The sequence below is a fragment of the Quercus robur genome, chromosome 12 (genome assembly GCF_932294415.1).
Source record: "Quercus robur chromosome 12, dhQueRobu3.1, whole genome shotgun sequence".
In the NCBI taxonomy this organism is placed as follows: Eukaryota; Viridiplantae; Streptophyta; class Magnoliopsida; order Fagales; family Fagaceae; genus Quercus; species Quercus robur.
Window position 1 is genome coordinate 13,196,468 of NC_065545.1, and position 12,546 is coordinate 13,209,013.

General features: G+C 37.4%; 2 protein-coding genes across 4 annotated transcripts; one reads left to right on the top strand and one right to left on the bottom strand.

The window, feature by feature from the left end:
- The first annotated feature begins 6,141 nt into the window (after nucleotides 1-6,141).
- On the top strand, nucleotides 6,142-10,106 carry LOC126710118 (protein FAR1-RELATED SEQUENCE 5-like). 2 transcript variants are annotated; one of them, XR_007649579.1, is made up of 6 exons: nucleotides 6,142-6,735; nucleotides 7,143-9,343; nucleotides 9,432-9,515; nucleotides 9,613-9,678; nucleotides 9,772-9,834; nucleotides 9,937-10,106. XR_007649579.1 is itself a non-coding variant. In XM_050410494.1 (3 exons), exons 1-3 carry the CDS (start codon nucleotides 6,502-6,504, stop codon nucleotides 9,080-9,082), a joined length of 2,043 nt encoding a protein of 680 aa, XP_050266451.1. In that variant the 5' UTR covers nucleotides 6,142-6,501; the 3' UTR covers nucleotides 9,083-9,219. The 2 variants fall into 2 exon arrangements, 1 of the variants encoding a protein (XP_050266451.1); XM_050410494.1 differs by lacking the exons at nucleotides 9,432-9,515; nucleotides 9,613-9,678; nucleotides 9,772-9,834; nucleotides 9,937-10,106 and having other exon boundaries at nucleotides 7,143-8,928; nucleotides 9,060-9,219.
- A 925-nt stretch (nucleotides 10,107-11,031) lies between these two features.
- On the bottom strand, nucleotides 11,032-12,467 carry LOC126709869 (uncharacterized). 2 transcript variants are annotated; one of them, XR_007649497.1, is made up of 3 exons: nucleotides 11,941-12,459; nucleotides 11,502-11,598; nucleotides 11,032-11,419 (listed from the first exon to the last, which is right to left on the bottom strand). XR_007649497.1 is itself a non-coding variant. In XM_050410234.1 (3 exons), exons 1-3 carry the CDS (start codon nucleotides 12,102-12,104, stop codon nucleotides 11,270-11,272), a joined length of 354 nt encoding a protein of 117 aa, XP_050266191.1. In that variant the 5' UTR covers nucleotides 12,105-12,467; the 3' UTR covers nucleotides 11,032-11,269. The 2 variants fall into 2 exon arrangements, 1 of the variants encoding a protein (XP_050266191.1); XM_050410234.1 differs by having other exon boundaries at nucleotides 11,998-12,467.
- Between the last annotated feature and the right edge of the window lie 79 nt (nucleotides 12,468-12,546).

Consider the following 12,546-nt stretch of genomic DNA (forward strand, 5'->3'; position numbering starts at 1 on the left):
CTGACCGACACCTCTCCTTCCTCGGTAAATTGGAACTGGTCTATTTGTTCCTCTAAGGATGAATGTGAAGAACCAGCCTCCTCCTCCGGGATAATCACTGGGGGAAAGGCACGTTGGGGAGGCAGCTGAATAGGGGGTAAGTCTGTTGCAGCGAGGAACCCTGGTATGGATACGTCAATGCGTGCCAATCTTGGACTGCCAGCCCTTATAGCTTGGCCGGCGTCTACCAAGGATCGAGTGAGGGGAACGTAGTCCAAAATCAAAGGAGCCGACCGTAGTTGTCCGTCCTCGCTTACGAAAATCTCAGACCTCAGGAGGTAATTTAGAGCCGGGACGTTGACCAAGCTCAGCCGAGGGGATGTTCGCTCCTTGTCTGCAAAGGCCGTTAAAGGGTTTACGTTAGTCCGAGGAGGCATGCAACCAAACCAACAAGTTTAAAATAAAAAGAAAAAAGGGGGGAGGGGAGCTCAAAACTAAGGTCCTCCCCACGGAATCTAGTTCTATGACACCCCACCTGGCGTTCCCGCCCTAGTCGGACAGTGAAGGCCGTCATGCCATGGTCTGGAGACGATCAAATGGTCGTCCTTTAAGCCTTTGCTGGACTTGGGAAGGCAGGATATCAACCTCACTTCGTCAGTCCTGGACTTTAGGTAGTATGAGTCGCCGAGCTTATGGCATTCATAAAGATGAACCACGTCGTGCCATGAAAGGCCGAGGTTCATCTAGTCATTTAAGGCGTCGGCACACCCCAGGATCTGGAACAGGTTCGCGGTGCATTGGTGGGGGGCCAATCTATGACCACGTAGGTAGTCCCTAGTTATTCTCCCCATTGGAATCGTCATTCCTCCTTCCACGAAGGCTATCATCGGAATTACGACTTCCCATGTTCTCCTCTTGAACAAAATTTCCTCCTGATGGCAATACTCTAAACCTACCTCTGGTGGAATACGATACTTCGCCCTGAAGCCCGCTATACCGACCGGAGAGTCTACCATTTTTTCAAGCCTACCCATCCCCTCTAATCCTAGACAACGTGAAGGCAGTTTTTCTAATGAAGAATAACGAAGAAGAAGCGCGCACTTACGGGTAAGAAACTCGGCGGAGTCTTCAAGAGAATGGCGGCGAAGGTAAGAACGGGCTGAAGGAGAAGGCTCTGAGACGTTCTGGATACTGGAGTGTTCGTCAAAAGTGAGGAATGAACGCCTTCAAAACCTTATATACTCAAAGGGAGTTGGACAGACATACTCCCGTCTAGAGCAAATGAAACGTTGTCCACCGTTGATCCGGTCTCCAACCGTTGGATTGAAAGAGCGTAAAACCCCAAAAAGCTGCAATTACTTTCCCCTGGGTCATTAAACGCCTTCAGCATTAATGAGGCGCGTGAGAGCGCGCCCCCACACGTGTGAAGTAGGAATCCATAACGAACTGTCCAGTAGGCATCAAAATCCCATCTTTCCTCCTCGGACCAAGAACAAAAAGCCGGAATTTTGAGGGGCTATTGTGGGGGTAAAATTCACCAGTCAACGTTGGGCCATGGTACTCGTACTAAGCCCAACCATAATAGGAAGCGAAGACACGGGCAGAAGACCCCCCAGCCCAATCATGTTGGGCCGGGCTTGCTTAAGGGGCGTCCGAGGAGGAGTACCTCCTCAAACGCACCAAATGGGAGTCCGATTCACACCCTTTACATGGTGAAAGGTCTTCCAAAATCAAGGAAAAATGCAGGACGTTCAGGGGGCAACCACAACTGCCGCATTAAATGCAAGGAAGCTACTTTTTCAGCCGCATTAATGTGGAAAGGACAGGAGAACAGAATTATCTTGGCCAGTGCAACTCACAGAAAAGAAGGAAGATGTCCTATGGGACAGGCACTCAAGTAGAGGCCCAGATGATTAACAAGTGTAGGGTCATTATCGTTCGAAGGATGCTATATAAGAGAAGAAAATCCCCATGGCCAGGGGATCAGAGAAAGAGGAGGGAAAAAGGAGAAGAAAGAGAGAAAGAGAAAGGAATTCTGTAAACAAAGCATAAGATACCGCCCCACGAACTGTTATCCCAGGAAGCTTAATGGAATATCCCCACATTCAAATGGTTGCATGGCTTGCTTATAACTACGTTCACTCTGTCAAGATCTAGTTCTGTGACCTACTCTCTATAAATTCATTGTTAAGGGTCTTTTGGGCCAGAATCGCTTGCCTGCTGGGCCTGGGCCCCAAAAACCGCCCTTACACCTTGAATAATACTTTTTTTTTTAAAAAAGTTTACAAACTTACATCTTCTTCATTTTAAATAAAACTTTAAACTTGATAATCTCTTTTTTTGGTAAACCATGGAAATTTCATTAAACTTAGGAATTAACAAGTCTGTTACAGCACATATTCGCTTTATCATAGGCTAATAACCTATCCACCACAGGCAATGGGCACAAAAACACAGTAAAGGAAGACAAAGAAGTCGCTCCCAACTTTGCCAATGCATCAGCGCATTGATTAGCTTCTCGGTAGGCATGAACAATCTGTTTATTGGGTATTTCCCTCAGCAGGTTCCCGGATAATAGCATGAATCTCCTGCTCAGTTGTTGCCAGAATGTCCACATGCACCGCATTCGAACATTAATTTGCGGTGCATGTGGACATTCTACATTCAGGAGTAGAAATTATGGTTTCTAAAAATTAGAATAATTCTGAAAAAATTAGATGCTGAACCAGTCAGTGATTTACCAAAAAATAAATTTAGGGGGAATTTATATAAATAATATATTTAAAAAAAAATGTTTTGTAAAGTAATATTATATAAAATTTATTTATAAAATAGCTTTTTTGTAAATTGGTTTCTTGGCAAATGAGTTTAGAGGTTGATCTTGTTGGAAATTTTGTATGTCCAAGTAGATTGTAATACAAGTTTGATTTCACTTTGGTAGTGGAAAAATGATGTTTAATTCTAATTTTTTATGTGGAAAGTGTTACTACCCCTTTAAGTGAGGTAGAGTGAAATAAACAATAGAAAACAAGTGAAAAAAAGGGAGTTTTTTGGCTGAATATTGCAAAAAGTCATGTTTATTTTGTGATATGGGTACTGTTCAAAATTATTTGGGAAATTGAGGAAAGATAGTGAATTTCGGCAATGATGTTGCCGAAATTCTAACAAAAGTATGAAAGGGAAAAGATAAGTGATGTGATGGGAGGAGGGAGAAAAAAATTGAATTTCGGTAATCTCATTACTGAAATTTTTGCTACCCGATACTCTGCCGGCTAGGTGAAGTGCTCGAAGTGCTAGGTGGAGTGCTCGAAAGGGAAACCAATTATGGCAACCAAGTTCCTGAAATTGCAGGGGAGTGAGGAGAGAGAATATAAGAATTGTGGCAACCAAGTTGTCGAAAACTTGGGGAGAAATTTAATAGTAATTTAGGCAAAGAAGTTGCTGAAAATGAGGGGGAAAAAAAAGAAGATTTAGGCCGAAAATTGAAGGAAAAAAAATAAATAAAATTATGGCAATTGATTTATGGCAATGGAATTGCCGAAATAGGAGGAAAAAAAATATTAGCAATTGATTTGTGGCAATGTTGTTGCCGAAATGGAAGGAAAAAAAAATTTGTGGCAATGGAATTGCCAAAATGGGAGGAAAATAAAAAGAATTATGGCAATGGAGTTGCCGAAAATTGGAAGAGAGAGAGAGAATTGTCCGGATAAAAAAAAATATTTGGAGGAGTCAATCACCTCACCTCTTCCTCCTGATTCTTATTCTCCAAGTACTTCGGAATATATTCTTTAATCATTCCCAATAAAACCTAAGCTACTGATATGAATCTATGTCATGGATTCTTTTTTGTCTTTTCATTTCTCTCCTCGTTATAAAAGGCAGGCACCATCACTAAAGCATTGCATCTCATACATTTTTCATATTGCTTCACTTACCTCCGATTGTTCAGTACTATATTACTCTTCTGCTTTACTTCAGTGTGCACAACTAAGGATTGTAAGTTTTGGGTTAATATGAGTTTTTTTGCTTTGCTTATAAACTTACAGTTCTAGAAATTAACAGATTTATTATTATTGTATAAATATATGCTTTGTAAATATTAGAAGCTAATACATTGTAAAATATTATGTATTGTTGTAGTTAATAATGTTTGTATGACTATGACTATGATTATGATTATGATTATTGTTGTTGTTGTTGTTTTTATTCGAATTTTAAATTAATGAATTTTTTATGGTTAGGACTACAAGCATTCTTAGTTATATTTGAAATTTACCACAATAAATTGTAATAGTCACCATGCATGAATTTGATTATTTTGTAGTTGATAACTTATAATCAGCCTATGACTTAGGTGCTTCTCAAAAAAAAAAAAAAAAAAAATATATATATTGTGCTTTTATGCTAGGAATACTTTATTTTCACTCATTGCAAAATATTGCCTTGTATAGCAAATCTCAAGTAACTTGTTGATATCATTATAAATACAATATTTTGAACTTTTTTAAGGGTCAAACTGATTCACATAAACTTTTCATTACCGAAATTCTTGCTGCCCAATACTCTGCCCGCTAGGTGAAGTGCCTGAAGTGATAGGTGGAGTGCTTGAAAGGGAAACCAATTGTGGCAACCAAGTTGTCGAAATTGCAGGAGAGTGAGGAGAGAGAAAATAAGAATTGTGGCAACCAAGTTGCCAAAAATGGGAGGGAAAAAAAAAAGAAAAAAAAGAGAATTGTGGCAATGGCTATATTTTGCTAATTAGATACACACACTGATCTCACAATGGCTAGACCATTTCTCTTCTGCGCCTTTCTCTCTATTCTTACACTAGAAGTTAGCCTGGTCATGGGTGCTCCCACCAACTGCGGACCAATTCAAGCCATTGATACTGATTGGATTGAATTTGCTCAGAACCTTGAATTCCTAGAAGCTGATTTTTTCTTGTATGGTGCACTTGGTCGAGGACTTGACAGTTTCGCTCCATCTTTTGCTAAGGGTGGTCCGCCTCCCATTGGTGCCAGGAAGGCCATTCTTGACCCTCTTGCTGCTCCGATCATCGAGGAATTTGGTTATCAAGAAATTGGCCATCTTAGGTACTAAAAAATAATAATACACTCATGTTTATAATTGGAATTTCTTCACTCCCTCTTGTTGTAATTGTTCCATAGTAAAGAAATTGCTCCATATATTGCCTAATCTCATTGATGCTCTCTAAACATAACTTTTCTGGGCTATTATTAGCACAACAGGTGGAATTCCAAGGCCTCAGTTGGATCTCAGCACTCAGAATTTCGCAAATTTTATCGACCAAGCTCTTGATTTTTCTTCACTTTTGAGATGTATAATTCATTATGAAATTTTTGTATTCAAGTTTTGTTAGCATCTCATTTTCAATTGACAATATGAATAATTACTTAATCTTTCATGCAACATAGTCAATCTTAGGTCGGATCGAATTTTGGAGGGGGAGACGAAGCACTCAACCCGTTGTTGCCAGGTTTTAGAAGGGAATACCTATTGGCAACCATTGTAGGCATAGGATTAGTTGTGGGTTGGCTTGAGTTCGGTCAGTTGTGTGGGTCCTTAGACAACCCTAGTTAGGCTGGAGAGATTTAAACCCAAAATGTTTTCATTATAAACATCTAGAGGTACCAACCATTTGAATCACAAAACCCTTAGTAAGAAATTTTGAGATTTGATATAATAATTGATGAGATAAAAAAGTTAAAAAGATAATAAAAAATATTTATCCAATCAAGTTTTCATCTCACATTGTGGTAATTGCATGGTGCAATACCTCCACCAAATCCAAGTCACTACTTGGCAAGAGATTTACCACAAATGATAAAATTTAGGCACATTACTTTAGGTCTTATTCATTAGGTTCTCTTCTTAAAATTTAGTCATATAACTAATTAATTAAAAAATAAACTTTCATTTAAAGAGAAAAAATCAACATAACAGAATCTTAATAGGTAAACTTAAGGAACAACACCTAAATATTGTACCTAACTCTTATCCTACCACAAAAATTGAAGTGTCAAGGATGAATGGTGAATTCCAATTATATGAAAAATTGAAAATTTTATTTCTAAATTAATTATAAAATTTATTAATTTACTAAATATGTTTTAAACAATGGACACGGATTTCCTCCAAACCTGTTTGGAGGAAATCCTACATACAGGGGCAGGTGTCACTTAAAAAAGGAGACACCTCAGCTTGGAGTCATGTGCAACGCACATGACCCATTTAGCTATGGAATGGCTGTTAACCCTAACAGTGTTAGCCTCTTTCTTCTCAAACACACGTTCAGCCTCTTTCTTCTTCTCAAACACACCCACACAACCTCACGCCTCTCTCTCACAGCCTCAACCTTTGTTTTCTGAGCAAACTCAGACTGGCAAGAGAATCCGGTACAGCTATCCAGTACAGCCCTTCTCTCTCTCTCCTCAAACTCCTCAAACCCGTGTCTCAACCTGAGGTTTTGAGGTTCTGACCGGCGAGAGCTTGTGAGGCGGAATGGACGGCGGCTATATGCAGCAACAGCCGCCGATCTCACCGGACCAACTGGACAGCCCTCCTCTTCACCTGCTTCCCCCTTCGCTGATTCCAACCCATTTAGTTTCTCACTCATCTAATGCCGCTCCCATAAATTTGCCGCCAAGGACCACCGCTCCCACTGCTCCTACCACTCCATCGTGTCTCAGCATTCTCCCTGACAATGAGAAATGCAGTTATTCTCAATTTGTTCAGGTCTGATTTTCTTTTTTTTTTTTAAAACATTGTTTTTTTAAAGATTATTATTTCCTCAAATTGGTTTCTCAAATTACATTATATTTGAATTTTGAATATTTATCCTTATGACTATGGACATAGCTGAGTTCTATAGTTTAATAGCTTATGAATTTGTTGGTTTTGAATGGATATTTATTGTTGGTGGCAAGGATTTATATACTACTTATTTTTTGGAAATTTTTTTAGTATAATTTCTGTTGAATAGGATGTTTAGGTATTTTGAGTTTTGAATATTGTTGTTGTTGTTGATCTTGACTGTTTATAAGACTATAAGCAACTATGGTAGGTTTATTAAAAAAATTGAATATTATTTTTCATATTGAATATTCTTAACACTATTGCTTTTTTTTGGTTTTTGAATTTAGGAAGAAGCACAAGTAAAACCTATTGATGGTAGTCCAAACACTCCCAGTAAACACAATATGGAAATTAAGGCACCGATGATTGGAATGAAATTTGATTGTGATGATAGTGCATATGAGTTTTACAAACAATATGCTCATAGAATGGGCTTCAGTGTAAGGAAACAGTATGTTAGGCGAGGAAGTGCTGGACATGTTAAGAGGAGAACATTTTGTTGTTCAAAAGAAGGTGAACGAGCTATTGACAAACGTCGTGAACAGGTATCTTTTCATCACCCAATTTCACAAATTGGTTGTTTAGCACAAATGACTTGTCAACTTCAAAAGGATGGTATGTTAGAAGTTGTTTCTTTTCATGAACAACATAATCATGAGTTTGCTCCTTCTCCAATGAAACACATGTTAAGATCAAATAGGAAAATTACACTTGCCCAACAAGCTTTTGCGGATGATGCAGAAAAATCTGGGGTATCAATAAAACAAACCATAGATTTGTTGAGCATGCAAGTTGGTGGTTATGAAAATCTTGGGTTTTTGAATGTTGACTATAAAAATCATGTAAATTCCAAGAGGAGAGAGGCTTTAAAGAGAGGAGATGGTCGTGCTGTAATGGATCACTTTAGAAAGATGCAATTAGAAGATCCATCTTATTTTTATTCTATACAACTTGATGATGATAATCAAATTTTGAATATTTTTTGGGCTGATTCTAGATCTATAGTTGATTATGGATACTTTGGGGATGTTGTATGTTTTGACACCACTTATCGAACAAATTCATATGGTCGACCCTTTGCTCCATTTATTGGGGTTAATCATCATAAACAATCAATTGTTTTTGGTGCAGCTTTACTTTATGATGAAACTATAATGTCATTCAAGTGGTTGTTTGAAACTTTTTTGAGTGCAATGTCAGGAAAACAACCAAAAACTATATTTACAGATCAATCTGCTGCAATGGCTAATGCAATAGAAGATGTGTTTCCTGAATCAAATCACCGTCTATGTGTGTGGCATATTTATCAGAATGCTGCTAAGCGTCTACATCATATATTTAATTCATCAAACCAATTTCGAAATGATTTTAGTAATTGTGTGTATGATTTTGAAGATGAAAATGAATGGATGGTTGCTTGGAATGACATGCTTGAGACATATGATCTAACTGATAATCCATGGTTGCGTGAAATGTTTGATGTGAAAGAGAAATGGTGTATGGTATACGGTAGACATATGTTCACTGCTGATATGAAAAGCACTCAACGCAGTGAGTCAATGAATAGTGTGCTAAAGAAATACTTGAAACGAAAACATGGTCTTTTGCAATTTTTTGGACATTACTCTAGAGTATTGTTTGATAAGCGAAGTCAAGAACTACAAGCAAAGTCCAAAATGAGACAAACAACACCAGTTTTACTATTTGATTTTGAGATGTTGAGACATGCTGCAAAGTTGTACACTCCAGAAATATTTAAAATGTTTCAAGATGAATATGTGAAGATTGTGGATTGTACTATTTACAAGGCTAGTAAATCTGATTCTATCACAGAATACAGAGTGAAATATCGAAACAAAACTCAAGAGCATTTAGTCAAATATGAAGCCTCAACAACGACAGTCCAATGCAGTTGCATGAAGTTTAGTTTTTTGGGAATTCTATGTTCCCATGCTTTGAAAGTTCTTGACAAGAAAAATGTTAAGAGAATTCCACCTCATTATGTATTGAAAAGATGGACACAAGATGCAAAGGCTGGTTCTATCAAGGACTATCGTGGCATTGATGTTAAAGGTAGTGCTCGAGAGTCAGTGGGAAAGCGTCTTTCTCACTTGAGTCACAAATGCCTTCAAATTAACACATTTGCAGCAGAGAGAGAGATGATGTATGAACATGTTGATAAATGTTTTGACAAATTATTGCAGGATTTGCAAGAAATGAGAATTAAATGTTGTTTGTCCTCTATGGAGGGTGAGATCCATGGTGAAGTTGCTCCCAAGAATGTTTCACAAGATGACGGTGGATTTGAGTCACATGTGGACATTTCTCAAGGCATATGTGGGATCAAAACAAAACCTACTGTAGGTCGTCCAAGAGGAAGGTTGAAAAGTTCATTAGAAAGGACAAAAAAAAATCTCAAAGTAAGAAGGATCAATCCAAAAAGACTTGTGGAGCAAGACAATTTCAATCATGTGGTGGCCTAAATAGAGTAAGTTCATTTACATTCCATTATAGAACATGAATTTGTAGGTTCATAAATTTGTTTTATGTAACAATTATTTTTTCTTCCCACATAGGTTGATTCCTCAGTTAATATTAATTCTTACAAAGAACATAGTAATGTTGAACAACCATCACAATTAGTAGATAACATAACTCAGGTATGATGCTACTACTTACATATTTTTTCTAATATCCTATTAAACAATTACTAATATTAAAAAGTGACACATAAATTTATTTAAATGTCATATACAGGAATCTTTCAGTTGTAGTAATTTGGTTGGACAAGACAATGTTGTTGGGTTCAATGGTTTGAATCAGGTATACTTATAAATTTTGTCTAATATCCTACTACCCAGTTACTTTCATTAGTATAGAAAATGAAATATTGATTTGTTTAAATGCTATATGTAGGAATTTTTTGATTGTGAATTTTTGGTCGGACAAGATCATATTGGGTTATATGGCTTGAATCAGGTGTGTATACTCGTTATGAATTTTGCTACAACTTAAACTTATATTTTCCTTTTAATTATTTTTTCCATACACTTATTTTATCTTCGGTTGTATATTTGGCAGGCTTCAGTAGATCCTGATATTGACAACCTTTGAAAAACACCATATTGGCTATTTTCGTTGTGTTTTGCACAGTTTTTGGACAATATATTGGCTGTTATATAACATCTAGTGGACAGAACTTTGACAGTATTTTTTGGACAGCACATTTGACTTCGACAGATTTTTGGAAAGCATATCTGACAATTTGGATAGATTTTTTGGACAGCACAATTTAGACAGATTTTTTGGACATCACAATTTGGACGTATGCAATGGGAAAGCTCATTTTTATATTTTTGTATCTATGTATTTGCATATTTGAACAAGACAGCTTTAAATGAATGCAATAGAATGATATGGATGGAAATTTAAATTCAAGAACTTTAAATTTAGCAATAGATTTGTTGAGCTTTTCTTTTTATTTAGCTCTCTTTAAGATTGGTTGGCTGGATGAAACATGCAAAAGTTTGCAACATGGTTGGCTGGATGAAACAAATATCTCCAAGTATCTTTATAATTGACTTATGCAGAAGTTTGCAATGAAACATGCAGGTTCAGTCTTGAAAGAATAAGAACTTATAGTGTGTTCTCTTTTTTTTTTTTTTTTTTTTTTTTTTTTTTCTTTGTCCTCTTTTGTATATACCATTTGATGGCTGGATGCAATTGAAATCATTTTAGAGTCTGAGCCAAAAAAGGATCTTTGGTAACGTTGGGTCTTGGATGCTCATATATCTGTAAGGCAGGACACATCACACATTGATTGATATGGTACCCATTAGTGCTATTAGTACTGTATGTTAAAAGCAATGTGTAGTAATGGCCAAATTGACAGCCTCTATATAAAACTCAGGGCCTGAGATTCCCTTCTATTTGGATAATCTTGCAATTACATGACACCAATTGGTTCAATTTTCATAAAAGAAAATAAAAAAATGGAGGATGTGGTTACGTGGGACATCACCTACAAATTCAATAAGAGGGCTGATTTGATTCTCTTTTGCTGGAGTACTTTAAGAGAAAAAAAAAAAATAGAGTAAGTTTGGGTCCAAAAAGGCTCATTGTTTGTTTAAAAAGGCTCATTTGCCTCACAATAATAACATAACATAGCTTGAAAAATACATGATCAATAACACTTTCCATTCATTACATCACCAAAGAAAATTTGCTGAAAAACATCAATGCTACCATGCACTTGTACACAAATCACCAACTAAGTGCCACTGGTTACGCAAAAGAGGAAAAAAAAGCCAATTTTTACAAAATAATAATAATAATAATAATAATAACAATAACTGAGGGAAGCCAAGGCTACAATTTCCAATCAATTTTCTGCACTTAAGCTTTTAGTTTCACCTCATCTGCAAGTCATGGTATACTTTACAAATTTTTCTGCTTCACTCTCAAAGTGCGGCTCATTGGCTGCTCCAACTACTACCATCACATAAATTTTGTCAAATGCAGGACCCAATGAAAAGACGGGAGCATATTCCAGCCACTCATCAATCTGAGAAGAAGCAACAGCAGGATTAGAATGAAGTAAAACATTAACAGAAAACAACTTAAAAAAAAATTCCAAAGAAAATAACCTGGCCAGATTCATATGCATTCTGTCCATAGAAATTGGGAAGGCTAGCAACACGAGCAATATAGCGAAGAAGCAAATATGTTCCATGTAATTTATGCCTACAATGCAGAGGTTGAGTTTGAGTACTGTAGAATCTCTAAAATCTCTCACAGTGATTACATTACATATGGATAAAAGACAGCATCTTTGGGTTTTAACTTGAGAACCCATAAAAGGGGTACACTGATTGAATAAAGAACATAGATAGATGGAAGTGGAATCCCTATAAGTCGTGGAAGCAGCAGAAATATATAATTACATCAAAGACAAAAGAGAGAAACAAAACCCAATACATCAATTCAATTTAAGACCCATATAAGTAAAAATAAAAACAGATACACAAAATCTAAGCTTTAGGAAGAAAAAACAAATCTTTATCAAAAAAGAAGAAGAATGAATACCCATTAGAGAAGAGAAGCGTGGGAGCAGAGTTAGGAGGTAGGGAAGTGAAGCATCACAAGATCGGCGGCTGCTGCTGTCCGGTGAGATCAGTGAGGAGGTAGGGGCTGTCCAGTTGTCCGGTGAGATCGGCGGCTGCTACACGTGGCCGCCGTCGATTTCGCATCACAAGATCTCGCCGGCCTGAGTTTCTCAGAAAACAAAGGTGGAGGAGATGAGAGAGAGGCGTGAGGCTGGGCTCTGTGTGTTTAAGAAGAGAAGTTGAGACGTGGGTTTGAGGAGTTCGAGGAGAGAGAGAGAGAGAGAGAAGGGCTGTACCGGATTCTCTTGCCAATCTGAGTTTGCTCAGAAAACGAAGGTTGAGGTTGTGAGAGAGAGGCGTGAGGCTGTGTGGGTGTGTTTGAGAAGAAGAAAGAGGTTGAACGTGTGTTTGAGAAGAAAGAGGCTAACGCTGTTAGGGTTAACAGCCATTCCACAACTAAATGGGTCATGTGCGTTGCACATGACTCCAAGCTGAGGTGTCTCCTTTTTTAAGTGACACCTGCCCCTGTATGTAGGATTTCCTCCAAACATGTTTGGAGGAAATCCGTGTCCTTAAACAATTATAT

Coding starts and splice junctions, on each gene's coding strand:
- LOC126710118 (XM_050410494.1), top strand. CDS start 6,502: ATGGACGGCGGCTATATGCAGCAACAGCCGCCGATCTCACCGGACCAA. Junction 6,736..7,142: donor GTTATTCTCAATTTGTTCAG/GTCTGATTTTCT, acceptor TTTTGAATTTAG/GAAGAAGCACAAGTAAAACC. Junction 8,929..9,059: donor TCGTGGCATTGATGTTAAAG/GTAGTGCTCGAG, acceptor AAATTATTGCAG/GATTTGCAAGAAATGAGAAT.
- LOC126709869 (XM_050410234.1), bottom strand. CDS start 12,104: ATGCGAAATCGACGGCGGCCACGTGTAGCAGCCGCCGATCTCACCGGA. Junction 11,599..11,997: donor CAGCAGCAGCCGCCGATCTT/GTGATGCTTCAC, acceptor TCTGCATTGTAG/GCATAAATTACATGGAACAT. Junction 11,420..11,501: donor ATGCATATGAATCTGGCCAG/GTTATTTTCTTT, acceptor GCTTCTTCTCAG/ATTGATGAGTGGCTGGAATA.